General features: G+C 39.5%; 1 protein-coding gene across 3 annotated transcripts in view; it reads right to left on the reverse strand.

The window, feature by feature from the left end:
• vps8 (VPS8 subunit of CORVET complex) overlaps nucleotides 1-20116 on the reverse strand; it is a 458303-nt gene that overhangs the window by 268852 nt on the left and 169335 nt on the right. For all 3 annotated transcript variants that reach the window (XM_052016763.1, XM_052016780.1, XM_052016773.1), the window contains 2 exons: nucleotides 8475-8514; nucleotides 2219-2322 (listed from right to left, as the gene is read on the reverse strand). In XM_052016763.1, coding sequence (XP_051872723.1) covers nucleotides 2219-2322; nucleotides 8475-8514 — 144 coding nt within the window. The remainder of the gene's footprint in view (nucleotides 1-2218; nucleotides 2323-8474; nucleotides 8515-20116) is intronic.

Below are 20116 nucleotides of genomic sequence, written 5' to 3' on the forward strand. Positions count from 1 at the left end.
TTGTACTGGCTTCTCTGGGAAATCGCTGTTTGTTATGACAGGACTGTGCTCCCAGCATTTTGTTAGGAGGACAACTCTGCTGAGGTTAGCTTTCCCTTTCTCCTACTTTCCAATTATGCCTTGCCAGGGGATTTTAGCACTGGCATTGTAATTGACCAGGAGATTCAGTTTGCCTCCCTCTAGGATGCAGGTCAGCAGATTTAAGGTTGGAGAAGAAGTCCTCCTTATCCACAGCATCAGAGGTTGGGGTACATGCAGCAATGCGCTTCATGAGACGGTTCTCTACTAGAGTGAACTGGAGGTCAAGTGGCATTCACTTATCCCACAGGGGAGTCACTCAGACATCAAACTGGATCATCTGAGACATCAGACTGGATCATCAATGGATGAGCAATGCACTATATGAAACACATTCCTTTTGTAGTTTTCTCCTCCAGAAAAAGGTGTACCCATCTTTGAGTTGTCCACCTACTACCCAATGTGTCCCACTCGGGATAGTTTAGAGCAGTGGCATTCAGTTGTCTTTTTTGGGGCTATCCACGAGGATTCTTATGTTTCAGGTTCTGAGCTCTTTATGGAGAAACTGCATATTAAGGCAGTGGTAACGAACAATATTCCAGCTGAACTTCTAAGACTTGGCAGAAAGGAACTTCAGTTGCAAATTCACAATCCAATTTTACACGTCTGGGCTGAGGAGCATGTACCATGGTACCTTAGAGACGCCATAATCTAAACTGGGTTCAAAGATTGGGACAAACTGACAGAAGGGTCTCCTGAACGACAGAAAGGTCTCCACAAGGAAAGTTATCACTGAAGAGTTGCTCTCCAAATCGCCGTGTGGATTCTGTCCACCTAAAGGCACAGCAGACATGATCTTCATTAGGTGTTAATTCAAAGAGAAATTCAGGGAGCAGCATCAAGTGCAAAACATGGCCTTTAGTTGACCTTACAAAACCCTTCCAGTTAATTGAGAAGAATTATGAAGCATCCTTCTCGAATTTGTTCAACAAGTAAAACTGCAGATGCTGGAATCTGAAACAAAAACAGAAATGCTGACCCAAAATGTTAACTAGTTTCTCTTTCCACAGATGCTGCTTGACTGACTGAGTTCTTTTGGCATTTTCTTTCTCAAGCTTGGCTACCAAAGAAATCTGCCTGCATCTTATGTCTGCTACATGATGGTGTGAAAGCCATGACCTTAACCAACAGTTCCACAAAAGATCCAATCTTAACGGTGTCAGGCAATACTGCATCATCACCCGAACACATATCAGTCTTTCTCAGCACAATGCTACACCTCACCACCAGCAAACTTTCTACTTGAGTGAAGCTCATCTACAGATGAAATGCAAAGCTTTTCAAACTGTTTCACCTCCATTCCAGAGCCAAAGTCACCCCAACACAAGTTATCACACTGTACATTCTGAAGTCAAGCTCCAAATCATCCTTTTCTGAACTGCAAGCAAAATTTGCACTGGATTGATTTGCCTCAATCAAGAAAAAGCACTGCTTAGACAAATGCACAGAAGAAATTTGGAAAATACAACAAAGAAACAAGCCATATTATCTCACTCATGTGTGTTATGATGCTTTAATCCTTAATTGCACGTGCCCATCCTGTTCCCGCTCTCTTTAAATCCATTTTTTATTCATTCAGAATTCAGTTGAGTTTATTTCTAATGTTCACTGGGTCTCTGCTTCAATCACTTGACTCCACAGCTTCACAATCCTGAGGTGCAAAAGGATTTCCCATGCTTTCTATCCTAAACTATTTTTATACCCATATTTTAAGTCATTTAAATGATTTGTGTCTATTTGTACTGTCCCATCCCAGTAGAAAGATAAAACGCCTATCAAATTATCTGATAATCTCAATTGTGCTAAAAAGCCTTTATTGTTTCTAATTAATTCTCTTCATCTCCAGTACTACTATTGACATTGTTGAGGTCACTGATAGAGGAATACACCGCACTGAGAACATTCCTCTTGGCTAAAATTTTTGTGTAGAAAGGTACTACAGTCATGATTTAAGATAAATTTCCAAGCACACATTTAACATGCAACAAAAAATCTCCACTATATTGTTATGTGAATATCATGAATGTTACCATCTTTCAGGATAAAGACCACATAAGTAAAAAAAAATTGAGAACTTCTGTCCTAAAATATGACCCAAATAAAAATATTTAGCATTTGGGTGCAAACTGTCAGCACTCACCTCCCGCTGCTGTTGGTTCAGGCTGTGTGAATTGCGTTGACATAGTGCAATGGTCTCCTCTAATGTGGATTCTGCAGCCTGCACCGTATCTTCATTTTTCTCCCCTATGGGCAAATAACAGTGCATAAATACATAACCACATCACAGGACAATTGCAGAAATGGTGGACATGCAAAGGACATGTCCACCATTTCTGCAAAATGGGGCTAGTGGCAGGTGCCAGGAGGATCAGAGAAGGTTGCACAGCAGGAAAGCAAGTCTGAAGTAAGACCAGACTGCCAGCAACATTAAGTGTTAACCCAAAGGTTGGGTTGGTGATAAGCCAAGGGAAAGATCATCATCACCTCAGTGACAAGAATAGGGTGGTAGTTCTTTCAATATAATATGGAGACACTATCATTCTGTTTCTGCCATAAAGGAAGCCTGAAAATTTAGATTTACAAAACATGTAACTTTTCTAAACCTATAGTAATGATTACAAGACCAACAACAAATCAGGAATAGCAGGCACTTACATAATTAACAGATTATTGGGCTGAGTATCAGAACCAACTTATAAGTTACAAATGTACATACATATTTAATTTTGGTGATGATGTCGAGTTGAGTAATGTATCACAGTGGTTTGCAGACTTTGAGTCTGTGCTAACCTGTCCTCAGACTTGTAAATGAATCAAAATCAGAATATCATCAATCAGCAATTTGACACAAATGCAAAGACAGGATTACAGATGTATAACTTTTCAAATAAACAGTACATTTTGCATTGGTGAGAGCACATCTGGAGTACTGTGTATAGTATTGATATCCTTTTTTAAGGAAGGATATTAATGCATTGAAAGCAATTCTGGGAAGATTAACAAGATCATTACATGGAATGATGAGCTGTCTTTACAAGAAAAGTGGGACAGGCTAGGCTTATATTCATTGGAGTTTAGAAGAGCGAGAGGTGACTTGATTGAAACATATATGATCCTGAGGAGCCTTAAGAGAGGATGTGGAGAGGATGTTTATTCTTGTAAAAGAATCTGAAACTAAGGGATCACTGTTCAAAAGCAAGGGGTCAACTGTTTAAGATAGAGATGAGTCAAAATATTTTCACTCAAAGGGTTGTGAGTTTCTAGAATTCTCCTCCTCAAAGGATGGTGGAAGCAGAATCTCTGAGTATTTTTAAGGCAGAAGTAGATAGATATTGATAAGCAAGGGGGTGAAAGGTTACCATGGGCAGACAGGAATATAGCTGTGGTTATGATCAAATCAGCCACGATTTTATCAAATGGCAGAGAAGGCTCAAGAGGCTGAGTGGTGCGCTTCTGCTCTTACCTCCTATGCTTGTAACCATGGAAATCTGAGTCAAAAAAATTGCCATAGACAGTAACACTTCACTCCATGCCCTGCTGCTACTTATTAGTTTTGCTACAAAGAATTAAAGCTCAAATTTGTTTTCATGCAAAAGCTACACCATCAGAAAGATGAAGAAACAAATTGAAGCTAATGACCTTGGTGCTAAAATTAAATCAAATGTCAACATACTAATAGAGAAAGAATGTAGGTTTTTTGACATCCGGCCCATTAAATTTGACAAAATCTCTACTGTCAAAATCATCACTGGAGCAACCAAAATCTATTCCAAAAGCATACCTTCCCTGCTCCCTCCTACAGAATTCCCACAGTACTCCTTCCTGCCTTCTGTCCTTGCCACCAATTCTCTGTTTCCTCACTAGCATAGAGATTTATTTTCATTTTAAAAGCCTTACATGCAGAGAACTCTAAACATGCCAAAAACCTAGCACACACATCCTATTATATTTTAATATAAATCCCATAAACGCCATCATCATTCTGGATAAAGATTGGATCCATAAAAAGATAGTGAATCTCAGTTCTAAAATATCACAAAAATGGCCTTATTATGTTTAAAATGTTATCAGGATTGAGCAAACAACATATTATATGTTGTGCTAGCAATTAAAGAACAGTCTCCCACCCACACCCCTCCTCCCTCAGTGGTTTTCAATTATGCTGTGCAACAAACTATTCTTGAAAGAATTCTGAGTTTAGGTATACAAATTATCTGTGTGGGGAATGTTAGTGGTGACAGTAAATCAGTGAACAATGTAGAAGAGCACGAGTTTAAGATACTTGTTCATGAAAAAATGCCATCAGTAAATTTCAAAAGAAAAATGTTTTACTCACATCCCATTATTGTCTTCCAATGTAAGACTATTCAGACAAAAGAACTAACGAAACAATATTTGTCTCATTTGAAACTATATCAATTCATTACTTATTCAAGGTGCAATCTGAAGCCTTACTAGTCATACAAGTATAGCTTTGGGCTGTGTAAATCCAATTATGCTGGGCAAAGCGAAAAACAAACAATATTCAGCAATCAGACTTGCACACATATAGCTTGGAGCATTTCGAAATCAACTTATTCTCAGCAAATACATTGCATGACGCTAGTATTAAACATGGCATCAATGAGGAGAGGTAATTCTAAAGTGTACGCATTGCAGTGTTAATAATTTTCTTTTTGCTTAAAAACAAGATCAAAGGAATGCAACCTCCATCACTGTATTCAGAATTTACAGGCTGACCTCAGACTTCAGGACTTGCACTTTTCCTTTTGATAATGGTAAACTTTACATTATGTGGTGCAATGCCACATTTAACATACTTCCATGAAAATTGTACTGTCACTATCCCTGGTTGTTAAAGTGGTAATGTAATTCATGGTCATTGTATCTAAAGCCTGGGACCCCTTACACACAGCATTGTGGGAGTACATTCACCTACTGTCAAGAAGAACTGTGTTGTTCACTATCACATTATCAAGGACAACTAGTGATGGGTAATGAATACTGGTTTTGGCATTGATGCCCAAATCTCATAAATGAAATTAAAAAAAACTTCATAGATTTAATTCAGTACAAATTTGAAATTCTAAACAAGATATGGAATAAGAAATGGGTCTACAGCATTGTGGCCAACAAGGTTCTTACTGGAAAAGACGGATACCTAGATACCTAATATCTCTGAGATCTACTGAAAAGGCTAAGTAACAAAGAAAGAAATCAGCCATTTCAAATCAAACTTCCAGGTGAAGGAATCAAAGCAGTGAGAAATACTATCTGAGATACAATAAGAAGAAAACTTGCTGACTGTGCAGATTTTTAAAAATGCTCTTTTGTCAATAATTCATTTATACATCTTATAAAAATAGTAATCTGTTCTGATTCACTTATCAGCTGTACTATTCTTCAAAGATCAAGATCATCAAGTATCAAGGCAAGTTGATCAAAGATACAAGGGTGCCCATCATTTTGGAATTGGATAGTACTATTCAGGTTCAACTAGAAAACACTAAATTAGAATCAATTAGTCCTCAAGTCCAACACTGTTAATGAAGCTCGATGTAAAGCTGAGAAATAGCACTTCATTTTTGATGAGCCTTTGGGACTCAGCACAGAGTTCAGCAATTTCACAATGATTTTGCTAATCCTGTTTGTACCTTCTCTAAAACCAGTCTTGGTTCTATAGTGCCACATTACCATCCCTGTTTTGTTTTGCATCATTAACCCTTTAGGTATTTAATCTGTTCTATCTCACACTCATCATATTTCTCATTTTGTTCATTCCCTCTCCCTTTTCTTCTCTCTGCATTAGTTCAAAACATTACTAGCTCTGATGAAAGGCTGTAGTCTGGAATTTGCATTTGTATTGGCAATGAAATTTGGCTTCCACCGCTGCTACATTCAGAATGACAATTACTTCTGAAAGGCACAGAGGCACAATTAAACTCAGATATCCACAGGTTTTACTGCAATTATGTAGGGCCCTGCCTGGTGAAACCTTACTTGTATATTGTGCATAAGGCTGGTCTCCATCCCTAATAGAGAGAATACAACAATGATTCACCAGATTGATTCCGAGGACGGAGGATCAGAAGAGATTAAGTTGACTGGACCTCTGCTCTCTCGCATTTAGGAAAATGAGAGGCAAGCTCACTGAAACATACAAACTTCCTCAAGGGCTTGACTAGGTGGATGCAGGGAAGATGTTTCCTCTGGTTAGGGTGTTCAGAAGCATGGTCACAGTCTTAAGATAAGAGGTTTGCCATTCAGAAAAGAGTTTAGAAGAAATCTCTTCACTTAAAAGTTAGTGAATTTAGAATTCTTTATCCAAGAGGGCTGTGGAGGCACAGTTGCTGAGTATACTGAAGGCAAATATGGATAGATTTTTGGATACTGAAGGAATCAGGGATAATGGGTTAGTACAAAAAAGTGGCACCAATTAGCCATGATCATATGAAAGGTGGAGCAATGCAAGGAAGTGATTGGCCTTCTCCTGCTTTTGTTTCTTCAGAATCAGATTTATTACCACGGACTTAAATGACATGAAATTTGTTGTTTTGCAGCAGCGGTACAGTGCAAAAGAAATAAAGTTACAGTGTTTCATAATAAATAAATAGTGCAAAAAAATAGAATAATGAAGTAGTGTTCATGGACCATTCAGAAATCTAATGGTGAAGGGGAAGTAGCTGTTTCTGAATTGTTGAGTGTGGATCTTCAGGCTCCTGTACCTCCTCCCTGACAGTAGTAATAAGAAGAGGGCACGTCCCAAATGGTGAGAGTCTTTAGTGATAGATCCTGCCTTCTTGAGGTACCGCCTCTTGAAGATGTCCGAGATGGTGGGGAGGGTTGTGCCATGATGGAGCTGGCTGAGTCTACAACTCTCTGTAGCCTCTTGCAATCCTGTGCATTAGAGCCTCCATACCAGGTGGTGATGCACCAGTCAGAATGCTCTCCACCATACATCTATAGAAATCTGTACATCTTTGGTGACATACCAAATCTCCTCAAACTCCTAATGGAAAGCTACTGGCATACCTTTTTCAAGATTGCATTAATGCATTGGGCCTAGGATAGATCCTCTGAGATGGTGATGCCCAGGAACTTGAAGCTGCTCACCCTTTCCACTGCCGACCCCTCAATGAGGACTGGCGTGTGTTCTCCCAATTTCCCCTTCCTGAAGTCCACAATGAATTCCTTGGTCTTGCTGACGTTGAGTGCGAGTTTGTTGTTGCGACACCACTCAACCAGCTGATCTATCTCACTCCTGCACGCCTCCTCATTGCCATCTGAGATTCTGCCAACATCAGTGGTGTCATCAGCAAATTTATAGATGGCGTTTGAGCTGTGCTTAGCCACACAGTCATATGTAAAGAGAGTAGAGCAGTGGGCTAACCACGCATCCTCAAGGAGCGCCTGTGTTGTTCGTCGGTGAGGAGATGTCATTATCGATCTGCACTGACTGTGGTCTCTCGATAAGGAAGTCGAGGATCCAGTTTTAGAGGGAGATACAGAGCCCCAGGTCTTGAAGCTTGGTGATTAGTACTGAGGGGATGATGGTGTTAAGCGCTGTGCTGTGATCAATAAACAGCAGCCTGATTTATGTTTTGTGATTGTCTAGGTGCTCCAAAGCAGAGTGGAGAGCCAGTGAGACTGTCTGCTGTGGACTTGTTATGAAGGTTGGCAAATTGCAGCAGGTCCAGATGTTGCTGCATGTAATTTCCTACTCCAGAGCCTTCTTTGGGGTAATCAAGAGAAATAACTTACTTTTCTAATGAGACATTATTGACTATTATTGCTGTACTATACTCAGAGTACATTCCACAAAGCACAAGTTTTAATGGTGTTTTAATCCATGATTAATGGTTAGCAAATTTTTTGGCCTGAAGAACTAGTTTAGTGGAAGTGAAGTGAAAATCACACAGATTGACATTAAAAATAAATCAACCTTTATAATCTGTAAAGTTTTGGATGATTTAGATTTTTATCTTGAACATGCTCCAATCTTCATTCTGCAGTCTGTAAAAATTCCTTCCTCCTTCTTTCGCCTGAGAGAATTCTGCAATGCATGTCGGTACTCAACCTTCTAGATAACAGCACCGTTAATGGACACCACAGACTCATTTGAACTGATGCCCAAGAAAAACATTTGCCAGAATGGAGGAATTCCACACTAGACAGAGTGCCACATATTTATGAGCAGTGAGTATTTTCTGTTCTACAAAGTTCACCATGTTCCTGTCTCCATAAATGCTGCTTGATGTACTGTGCAGTTCCACCATAGTTTTATTAATTACAATTAATAAACATTGAATAGAGATATACAGAATTAGCAACTTTAATTCTGCCAATGACAAAATAATACTGGACAGGTGTTAAAATGTAGTTTAATTGCTACTTACTTGCACCATCTGTAAACAAAGACAGCTTGTGCTTCAAAATCTAAAAAGAGAAAATGTTTAGTCAATCACCAACTCTGATATTATTAGAGAACTATGCTTGTGCATTACAGATAGCTAAACAAGAAATATTGTGTGGAAACTCCACCCCAGTTTGGCTGAACACATCCCCAAAAGTAGTTTTTGTTTGCCCCAAAGTGTTTTCTAAATGTAAAATAATTTTGGTCAAATTCAAAGGGTGCCTGTGGTTTCTTTTCCAAGTGGATATTGCTTCTTTCAGAAGATGTAGAAATCAGTCAGATGTTAACCCTGGCTGGCAAGAAAGTTGGTACAATGGAAAGGAACACATCCTTTACTAGTTCTCTGCCCATGATTTGTAGACTCCTGCATGAATAGCTTTCGACTCAGGGCCTCTCAACAGATCAGATGAGAACTATTTAGAGAACGTCCAGCTTACTCATCCAGCAGAAGACTATAAAAGACAACCATTTTATTGTGTTTTTTAAGTTAATAGTTAATCCCTCATTCTTCTTGAGGAATAATCAAGCTTCCTTTTGAGTTGTATACCCAAAGAAAATCAAAAGCATCATTACCAGTAAGTGTTGAATCATAATATCAATGAAACTAATTAATCCAGAGATATTTCAAATTGGTTGGTTGTTACCTGTGTGACCCTAAAGAGTTAAAATATACTTACAGATCCTACCACTTGAAGAGAGCAAAATCATTCTAATCCAGGGAAAAAAAAATACAGAAGTCATAAATAGAAGATGCACTAGGAGAGCTTTTAGAAAAAGAAAGCAGAGTTTGCCGAAGTCTCAAGAGGAGAGGAAGAACTCAAAATAGTATACAAGTGCAAGACTCAGCTTACATCTTGAAGGTAGGTGGATTGGCTAGTAGCAACTTCAGTTCAAGTTAAATGAAAAATTGACGCAGTTCATGGTGGATTCAAGGATGGCAAAGTTAGAGAATGATAGAGTCATTGTTAAACAACTGCAGAAGAAAGAAGCTCTGCAAAGAGGTTGAAAGGGATCTTCTTAAAACCATTGATTAGATGTTATGTTACCGGAGTGTAAAAGGGAAAACTTGGTCTAAAGGATTGCAAAACTTAGTCTAAGTGAAGTTCCATAGTTGAGACCAGCCATTGAGAGCCACTTTAGAAATTCAAAGTATCCCGGACTGGTTCTCCCTGGTAACTTCTCCTTCCCTGACCCCATCCACTACTCATAGACCTAAAAAAAAAGATAATGGTAAAAGGCTGCAGACCTTGTATTAAGTTTACTTGTAAGCTCCGTCTGAATGTTTTCATTGGATCTTACCTGTTTTGCAGTTTGTTCAACACTAACCCTTTTGTAAGTTTTAACTTACTTAACATTAAGAATAGCACAAGTTTTCCCAAACTATGTTCATCTACAAAAGGTTTGCCTCAACTACATCAATAAATTTAACCTTATCTGAAAATGTACGCCAAGGAAAAAAATAGGATGATTTACCATTTATTGGATTTTGTAAGCAAGTTCTGTCTTGTAACTGTGCATATGAATGTGTCACCCTGTGATATTGAGTCCCTGTTTTCAGCTCTGAGTTAAATTAGAGCCCTTGATTGTAAGTAACTTAGGCTGACTGACCAAGATGGATAGTGACTTTATTCAAAGATCTGAGCAGGCTTCCAAATCGCCATCATCCATGTGGTGGAGCCACACAGGATAAAAGATCTACAACCCAATCTAATAGCTAAACTAGTAAGTTACAATTTGGGAAGACAAATCAGGGTAGAACATTCACAGTGAATGGTAGGGCCCTGGGGAGTGTTGTAGAAGAGGGAAATAGGAGTACAAGGTTCCCTGAAAGTGGCATTACAGGTAGACAGGATGGTGAAGAAGGCTTTTGGCACGCTGGCCTTCATCAGCAAGGGCACTGAGTATAGAAGTTGGGATATTATGTTGCAGTTGTACAAGAAATTGGTGAGGCCACATTTGGAATATAGTGTTCAGTTTTGGTCACCCTGCTATTGGAAAGATGCCATTAAGCTGGAAAGAGTGCAGAAGAGATCTACAAGGATGTTGCCAGGGCTCGAAGGACTGAGTTATGGAGAGAGATTGAGCAGGTTAGGACTTTATTCATTGGAGTACAGGAGAATGAGGGGCGATCTTATATTGGTGTATAAAATCAAGAGGGGCAAAGATAGGGTGAATGCACAGTCTTTTTCCAAGGGTTGGGGAATAAAGAACTGGAGGACATAGCTTTAGAATGAGAGAGGAGAGATTTAATAGGAACCTAAGAGGCAACTTTTTCACCCAGAATGAGCTGCTAGAGGAAATGGTTGAGCCAGGTATATTAACAACATTTAAAAGGCACTTGGACAGGGACATGGTTTACAGGGATATGGGCCAAACATGCGTAAATGGGACTAGCTTAAAAGGGTATCTTGGTTGGCATTTTCCGATTGGGCCGAAGGGCCTGTTTTCGTGCTGTATGACTCTAAGAGTGGCCACTTTGGAAAACGGTTATGCAAGTTTCCTGAATAGTCTCCAGTTCACATCATGGAAATACTTTGTAACAACTGGTACACGATTATCCACAACAGAGAATAAGTAATTCAAGTTTTAAATGTAATGAATTGGAGAGAATGGATGAGATAACAGTAGCTGTAAGGTTATCAGAAAATACAAAATAAAATAATATCAAAGAAACCTCAGTTAAATACAAGACATGAATAAAATCCAATTTAAGATTATGCCTCCAAATTCCTGAGAGATTAAAGATAATCCTGCTCTGGCTCAATAGTTTGAATCATTTCATTTAAAGAGACACTTTTCAGACAATAACCAGCTTTTATACACTGATGCAAGATCAAGAATGAATAGGCAGCGAACAAGAAGCTGACAGACCTTTAAGGATCTTGGGACTTACCCTGGCCATAAAGTTATGGCAGCATTTTGAAGTCCGTTCTGCAAACTTAGTGGGAACAAATCAGATGGCACTCCGTTTCTGCTGCCTTAATATTTGTACCAAAGAGTAATACAAGGTAGCTGTGTTGGCCACTAATAGTCTACAAATTGAGATTGAAAAAATTGAGATCAGATCTGATAGATTTGTTGGTAAATGAGGAAAAGTAATTCCCATCATTAAGTAAGATGAGCTAACTAAAATTCTGTCAACCTTGTTTACCCTAAATGTAAGGGAGGCTGCATTAGATTGGAAAATAGCAGAAGTAAGTTCTTTATTCAAAAAGGGATGGATACAGAAATTAAGAAACTACAGAACAGCTAACACAGCATCTGACATCGAGGAAATGTTGGGAGCTATTATTAAAGACACTGCAGCAGAGCACAGTAAAAAAATTCAAGGTAATTTGCCAAAGTCAACAGGGAAAACATATTTGATCAAAGATAACATAACATATTTGAGAGTTCTTTGAGGTTATAACTCCACTAACTCCATATTTGGAGTTTCCCTTTCACAAAACCATGTTGACTTTCCCAGATTACCTTGAATTTTTCTCAGTGCCCTGCTATAATGTCTTTATAGCAACACCAGTGAATTATTTGATAAGGTGCTGTATCAAAGGATATTGTGAAAAATAAAAGCCTATGGTGTAGGAAAAAATACACTGGCATGGTTAGTGGATTGGCTGGCTAACAGCAAATAGGCATAAATGGGCTTTTTCTGGTTGACAAGAACTAACAGGTGGTGTACCACAGAGATTAGTACTAGAACTTCACAGTTTTTACAATTGATATAATTGATTCAGATAAAGGCACTGCAGGTATGATTGCTAAATCTGCTGTCGACACAAAGACAGGAAGGAAAGGAAATTGTGAAGAGAATACATGATGGCTATAAAAGGATATGGATAGGTTAAGTGACGAGGCAAAGATCTAACAGTATAATGTGGGAAATGTGAAATTGTTCATTTTAACAGGAAAACTAAAAAAGCATATTATCAAGTATTAGAGATTGCAGAGCTCCATGATGCAGAAAGATCTGGGTATCCTAGCATGTGATTCTCAAATGGTGAGAAAGCATGTACCACAAATAATTAGGAAAGCAAAAAAATTGTGAGGGGATTCAAATACAAAAGTAGGAGGTTATGCTTCAGTTATATAGGGCAATGGTGAAACCATTAGTGGACTTTCAGGCATAGTATTGGTCTCCTTATTGAAGGAGGGATGCAAATGCATTAGTAGCAGTTCAGAGGTTTATAGACCAATACCTAGAATAGTTGAGTTAAGAGTCATTAGAGCATGGAAACAGACCATTCAGCTCACCACGTCCACACCGATCAGTGGGCACACATCTAAGTTAATCCCATCTTCCAGCACTTGGCCCACAGCCTTCAATGGCTTGGCAATTCAATGCTCATTTAGACATTTCTTAAATGCAGTCAGTGACTCTGCTTCCGCCACTCTCTCAGGCAGTGCATTCCAGGTACTCATCACTCCAAGTAGAAAAAAAGGTCCCTCTCAGATCCCCTCTAAGTCTCTTAACCCTTACCCCACATCCAGGTCCTCTAGTTTTATCTACCTCTGATATGAGGAAAAGTTTCTTGGGAGTCTGCCCTATCTATATTCCTTATTTATACGTCGCTCATCAGTTGTCTTATGAGGAAAGGTTGGACAGACTAGACTTCTATTGTCTTGACAGGGTAGATGTGGAGGGAATGTATCCTCATAAGAGAATCCTGAACTAAGGGGCACTGTTTAAGAAAAAAAGATGAATTTTCTTCTCCCAGGGGTTTGAGTGTTTGGAACTCTCTTCTGCAAAGGGCAACAGAAACAGTGTCTTTTCAATATTTTTAAGGCAGAGGCAGATGGATTCTTGATAAGGGATTAAAAGTTACTGCGGGTCGGCAAGGTTGAAGATACAATCAAATCAAACCACAAACCCTATTAAATGGTAAAGCAGGTTCAAGGGGTAAAGTAGCTCATTTCTGCTCCAAATTCTTTTGTTCATAGAACATAGAAAAACTACAGCACAATTCAGGTCCTTCAGCCCACAAAGCTGTGCCGAACATGTCCCTACCCTAGAAATTACTAGGCTTACCCATAACCCTCTATTTTACTCAGCTCCATGTACCTATCTACAGTCTCTTGAAAGGACCCTATCGTATCCGCCTCCACCACCGTTTCCAGCAGCCCGTATGATTGTCCTTCATAAAATATGAAAGCCAACAGAGGTGACATCACAGGATTTGTTTTCTGTTTGTTTTTTAAGGATCCTAGTTCTTTGTAGTTATAGTAGCATACTTATTGAACGTTTACTTAAGATAGCAATGGTGAAGGACAGGGTAAATTTTTTGCACCTTCATGGGTAATGTTTGGAAAATTGCAAGTCAATGAGGAGTAACTTAAACCCATTAAGATGACTTTACCATGGAAAACCTCATCTGTTTAATTGGGCAAATCAAATCTAAAACTGGTGTGTCATAATCTATGTGCAAGTCTTATTCCAAGTTAAATTGATTGTAAGTTTTATAAATAACAGTTTAGCCATTCATTGACAGATATGGCTGCACCATTAAGCAGTTACTGGTTAAATGGGCCTTGCTCTCATTTGCCAAAGCTGCTTAATGTTCCAGGATCATCTAGGAATGCAAAGGTAACTCAAAGAACTCAAGAACACAAGAAAACAGAGGAGTAGCAGTAGGCTTAAGGGCAGACCCCTTAAGCGTGTCCTGCCATTCAATAGGATCATGGCTGATCTATGCTGATCTTAACTCCCCTTTTGTACCAGTTCCCCATAACCCTTAATTCAATCTTTCAAATATTTATTTATCTCCACCTTGAATATATCTAATGATTTGGCCTCCCAACCCTTGACAGCAAAGAATTCCAGAGTTAACCTTCTGAGAGAAGAAATTTCTACACACCTCAGTTTTAAATTATCGGCCCTTTATTCTGTAACTTTCTCTCCTTGTTTGTGATTCTCACACTCATAAAAACTATCTCAACATCTACTCTATAACATCCCCTTAGGATCTTATACATTTGAGTAATTGAAATACTTGCATCATCTTTAGCCACAGGTGAGGTACCAAAGGATTAGATGGTGGCTAATGTTGTGCCTTTATTTAAGAAGGGCCGCAAGGACAAGCCAGGGAACTATAGGCCAGTGAGCTTAACATCAGTGGTAGGAAACTTACTGGAGGAAGTCCAAGGGACAAATATAGCAGCATTTGAACATATACAGAATAGTACAGGAATAGGCCCTTCAGCCCACAATCTCTGTGCCGAACACGGTGCCAAATTAAACGAAATCTCTTCTGCCTGCACACGATCCATATCCTTCCATTCTCTGCATGTTCACGTGTCTATCTAAAAGCCACTTAAATGTCACTATCATATCTGCTTCCATCAGTACTCCTGGCAGCCGCCCCAGGCACCCACCAATCTGTGTAAAAAAAAAACTTGCCCTGCACATCTCCTTTAAATTCCACCCCCCCCCCCGCCCCCACCTTAAGTGCACATCCTCTAGTATTTGACATTTCTACCCTGGGAGAAACTATCTGTGCCTTTCATAATTTTATAAACTTCCATCAGGCTTCCCCTCCCTTCACCCTCTGCTGTGCCAGAGAAAACAACACAATTTTGTCCAAGCTGTCCTTACAGCTCATATCCTCTAATCCAGGCAACATCCTAGTAAACCTCTTTCATGCCCTCTTCAAAGCCTCCACATCCTTCCTGTAATGGGGCGACCAGAATTGCATACAACACTCCAGGTGTGGCCGAACCAAAGTTTTATACAGCTGCAATATGACTTCCTTACTCTTATACTCAATGAAGACAAGCACGTAAGACACCTTCTTTACGACCCTATCTACTTGCGTAGCCACTTTTGTGGAGTTATGGACTTGGACCCCAAAATCCCTTTGTATATCAATGCTGTTAAGGATCCTGACATTAAGTGTGTACTTCCCCTTAAATTTGACCTCCCGAAGCGCAACATCACATATTTGCCTGATTAAACTCCATCTGCATTTCTCTGCCCGTATCTGTAACTGATCTACATCCTGCTGTATCCTTTGATAACCCTCTTCACCATCTTCAACTCCACCGACCTTGTGCCGCTTCAACTACTAACCGACCCATCTACATTTTTCATCCAAGTCATTTATATGTATCACAAGCAAGTGTTGTGCAGTTCTACTGTTTTATGTTAAAAGGCACTTATACAGGTACATGGATAGAAAGGATTTAGAGGGATATGGGCCAAACACTGGGAAATGGGACTAGCTCAGACAGACATCTTGGTTGGCATGGACAAGTTGGGCTGAAGGACCTGTTTCTGTGCTGTATTACTCTATGACTCTGCCCCCCATTCTTCTGAACTCCAAGGAATACAGACCAAACTACATAGCCTCCCTTGAAAGCACAACCCTATCCTGGGAAATAACCTGGTAAATCTCCTTTGGACTGCCTCCAATGCGACTATATCCTTTTGTTTGGGTAAGGGGACCAAAACTGTGCACTGTATTCTCAGAGTGGCCTCATCAACACTCTAATACATTTGTAACAAAATATTCCTATTCTTGAATTTCAGCCCCTTTGCAATAAAGGCCGTTTCCCTTCCTAACTACTTACTGGACCTGCCCGTTAACATTTTGCGATTCAGCCGCTGGAACACCTAGATTCCTCTGAACTTCACTCATTTGCCACTTATTTTCTGTATCAAACTTTGTTTTTAACTTCCCTCATGTCTCTGCTCCCCTCATCTCCAAAGGAAGTGTCATAACTCGCGAACGTCTTTGTCATTAAGCTCAAGACCATATAGCTTTTTTATATATGTTTTTTCTCCTTCCTTTCCTGAACACACTGGACCAATCGCCTCTGGTTCCTTCCTATCCAAAGTTCCGCTCTGTTTCTGTTCTATTTCCACTTGCACAGTGGCACAGTGAGAAGAGCTGCTGCCTCACAGCACCAGAGACCCAGGTTCAATCCTGACCTCTGGTGCTGTCTATGTGGAGCTTGAACAGTCTTCCCTTTGATTGTGTTTCCTCAGACTGTTTTGGCTTCCTGCCACATCTCAAATATGTGAAGGTTGGTAGGTTAATTGCCCACAGTAAATTGCCCCCTAGTGTGTGGGTAAGTGGTGGAATCTGTGGGGAATTGACTAAAATGTGAGAGCAATAAAAATGGGATTAATGCAATATTAGTGTAAATGGGTGCTCGATGGTCAGCAAGGACTCGTTGGGCCAAAGGGCCTGTTTCCATGTTGTAACTCAAGATGACTTTGATTATGCCCACTCATTGTTCTTCTTGTCCATGAGATTCACCATTTACTGTCTCTACTCTCAATTCCACTAAACTGCTGATCATCCAACCTTCCTTCACACACTGTACGTTGGCTAATATTGTCAACCATTTTCATTCCTTAGATACAGCCTCTCTCTTCTTCAACTATGCCACAATGAGCACTCTTCCCAACATCCATGCATACCTACATACCCATCTCCAATTTTTCTCTTCTCAATCCTACCACATGTTGTAGCTTCACATACTCAATGAATCATAACAGCACACACCACTGTTTGGCCCATCAAATTTAATGCGGCTCCAAATAAAGTAGTCTTCTGAATTCTGTGCCCTGCTCTTTGCTCACAGCCGGACAAATTGTTCTCTTTCATGTCCCCATTCAGTTATGTTTAGAGAGCACTGACTGATTTCGTCTTCCACCATCCTCACAGGCAATGCATACCAAATCATGCTCATTTTGCCCACAACCCCATGTCTGAACCTCTACAGTTGGATGAACTTCCCTGCTACAGTCCCAAAATGGCTCTTATCAAATCACTGGTGACATGCCATGTTATTGTGACAAATATCACCCATCCACTTGTCTATCTGTCTGTGATCTTTACCATTGTTGGCTGGAGCAGCCTCTATTGTTCGGCTCTCTGAGTGGGACTGCACTCATCCCATTCCATCCTTACGTGTCTACTATAATGGCTTCAACTCCATCCAGCAGTGGTGTTCCCCAAGAGTCCATCCTTTGCTCCCCCTGCTCCCACACATATTCTTCTAAATGCTGTCCTGTGCCAACTTCATAAACAACCATGGCACCAGTTCCCATACATCGACTAATGACATCTCACTCCATTCTCACATCTTAATTTTCCTACCCTTCCACTACCTCTAAATTTTAATCTGACTGTGCCTCCAAGATCTAGTTCTGGAAGAGCAGAAGCTTTCTCCAATTAAATAGAGATAAAAGCAAATACATTTACTTTGTGAACCACCACAACCTTAAAGCCAGAGCCACTGACAGTGTTCAATTTCGCCACTGTCTGTAAGGAGTTTGTACATTCTTCCCGTGTCTGCATGGGTTTCCTCCAGGGCTCTGGTTTCCTCCCACATTCCAAAGACGTACAGGTTAGGAGCTGTGGGCATGCTATGAAGAGCGGTGACAATGGCGGGCTGCACCCAGCATACTCTCAGTAATGCAAAGAGATGCATTTCACTGTGTGTTTCGATGTACGTGTGACTAATAAATATCAGATGAAAGAGCTTGCTTGGCACTTGGTATTCTGTTTGACCCCAAAATGAGCTTTAGATCACATACTTGCATCTTCACTGTGAATATTCATTTCCATCTTTGTAACATCACCTGACTCTATTCATCTGAAGCACCATATATACCTTTGGTTACCTCTAAACACACATATTCCATTGAACGATTGGTGGCTGCTTTTTAACTACTAACCAACAACTTAAGCGCACACAAAATTCTGCTGTGCATCTATTCACTCATCCCATTACCCAAAGTCTGATGTATACTGCCTCAGGGTTATTCAACAATCCTCAGTTTATTTTTTAAATCCTTGTTTTCATCTACCTCATCTATTTCATTGTCTCATCTATCTTTCTCCATATTCCTCTAGCTTGCCAAGATATCTGCTCTCCTTCAATTCTGCCTTTGGGTATCCCAAATTTAATTGGTCCACTGTTGACAGTCATCCTATTAGCTGCCATTGCCCTCAGCTCTGGAGTTCCCTCCCTGAATCAAATCAGTTCTCTGTTCTTTCTCCTCATTATAGCCTGCTCCGTTCATCGAGCTTTTGGGTATCTGCCAAGTATCTCCATATGCAAATCAGTCAAATTTTATATAACACTCCTGTGAAGTGCCTTAATACATTAAAGATGATACAAAAATTCACACTTTTTTTGAAACACAGTGCTTTTTGTAAGGGTAGCAGTTGGGAAGAGAAACAAAATTGATGGGATACTTCTGTGATCAAGAGTTTGCCAGACTAAATATATGCAAATTGATAAAATCAAACTCAGAGTTTTTAATTTGTGTTTAGATGTAATGATTATTACAGAATAAACTTCAAGGATTTGTCAATGAGATGGCAAGTTTATACAAAGAAGCTCAAAAAAATTAGGAGAGAGAGAAAGAGATTGAGAGCATACTAGCAAACAGGAGGGATATGTGGGAGGAAGGGGTTAGATATTCTTAGGTGTGGTTAGGTCGGCACAACATGGTGGGCCGAAGGGCCTGTATTGTGCTGTATTGTTCTATGGTTCTAAGGAGCTAAGATCATGCCCTTATGGGTAAATAAAAGTATACTTTGCAATGAGCAGAACCAGAATTGGAGAAAAGAAGATGTAAAAACACATCCATAAGAAACATAAATCACTTGTGAACAAACACAAAGGACAGTCAGTAATCAATGAGCATAATCTTCCAAAATTCAGGAAAGAATCATTCTTAACAAGCTTCACTATGGCACAAGGTTGTGTCCTTACCTCTGCTGAACAACAAGGAGGTCTATTTCAATTTTTATTACAATAACTGAAGGAAAAGCCACTTCCTTAATCATTTGTTAAGATATCCTGGAAGTCCAAACTGACTTCTACCTGATTTTGCACCTTGGGATGTATGTGTAAATCCAATTTGTGATATGGTGTGTGTGTGTGAAGTAATTAGTATGTGGAATACATGAGGAGGAACTGGTCATGGGCAGGCAAGGCTATGGGGCATGGAACAGTTAAGGTGATTCCGGAGAGAGACCGTACTACTAATGATCTGAAGTTTTTAATCAAGGAACTAATATATGCATCGAGAGATATATTGACTTTTTAATTAAATGATCAAGATGGAGTTAAGCACATTGAGGGCACATTTCAGAAGGATTGAAACTAAAGTGAAAGAAGAAATTGGAGTTCCAAAATGGAAGTGAAATTATGATTACTTGGGAGAACCTTCATTATGGATGAAGGTAAATGGAATATTCAGGAATCATTAAGTCCAAGGATATTTAATTTTCACTTTAGTTTCCTACACTGTCATTGTTTCAAGTATGACATGCAATTTTAATCAAATGAAATTTAAATTAGAATGACAAATGACTCAAGGCAGATATGAAGTGCTCATTAGATGAGAGTTACTTATTAAAAGCCTAACAGAAGGAACGCCTACTCTTGAAGAATATAAATGCTAAGAGAATATATGTATTGGTAATAGTGGGACTGGGGGGGTGGGGTGGGGAGTCCGAGACAATTTGTTGTATGGATATTACAAAGAATTTAAAAAATGGCTTCCAAAGAACTTCCATCAATCTGCAATCTGGAATCTTTAACTTGATATTTTTGTAACAGAGGTGCTTAATTTTATTTGTAATGAGATTGACTGCAAATTCAAGA

The sequence above is a fragment of the Pristis pectinata genome, chromosome 1 (genome assembly GCF_009764475.1).
Source record: "Pristis pectinata isolate sPriPec2 chromosome 1, sPriPec2.1.pri, whole genome shotgun sequence".
In the NCBI taxonomy this organism is placed as follows: Eukaryota; Metazoa; Chordata; class Chondrichthyes; order Rhinopristiformes; family Pristidae; genus Pristis; species Pristis pectinata.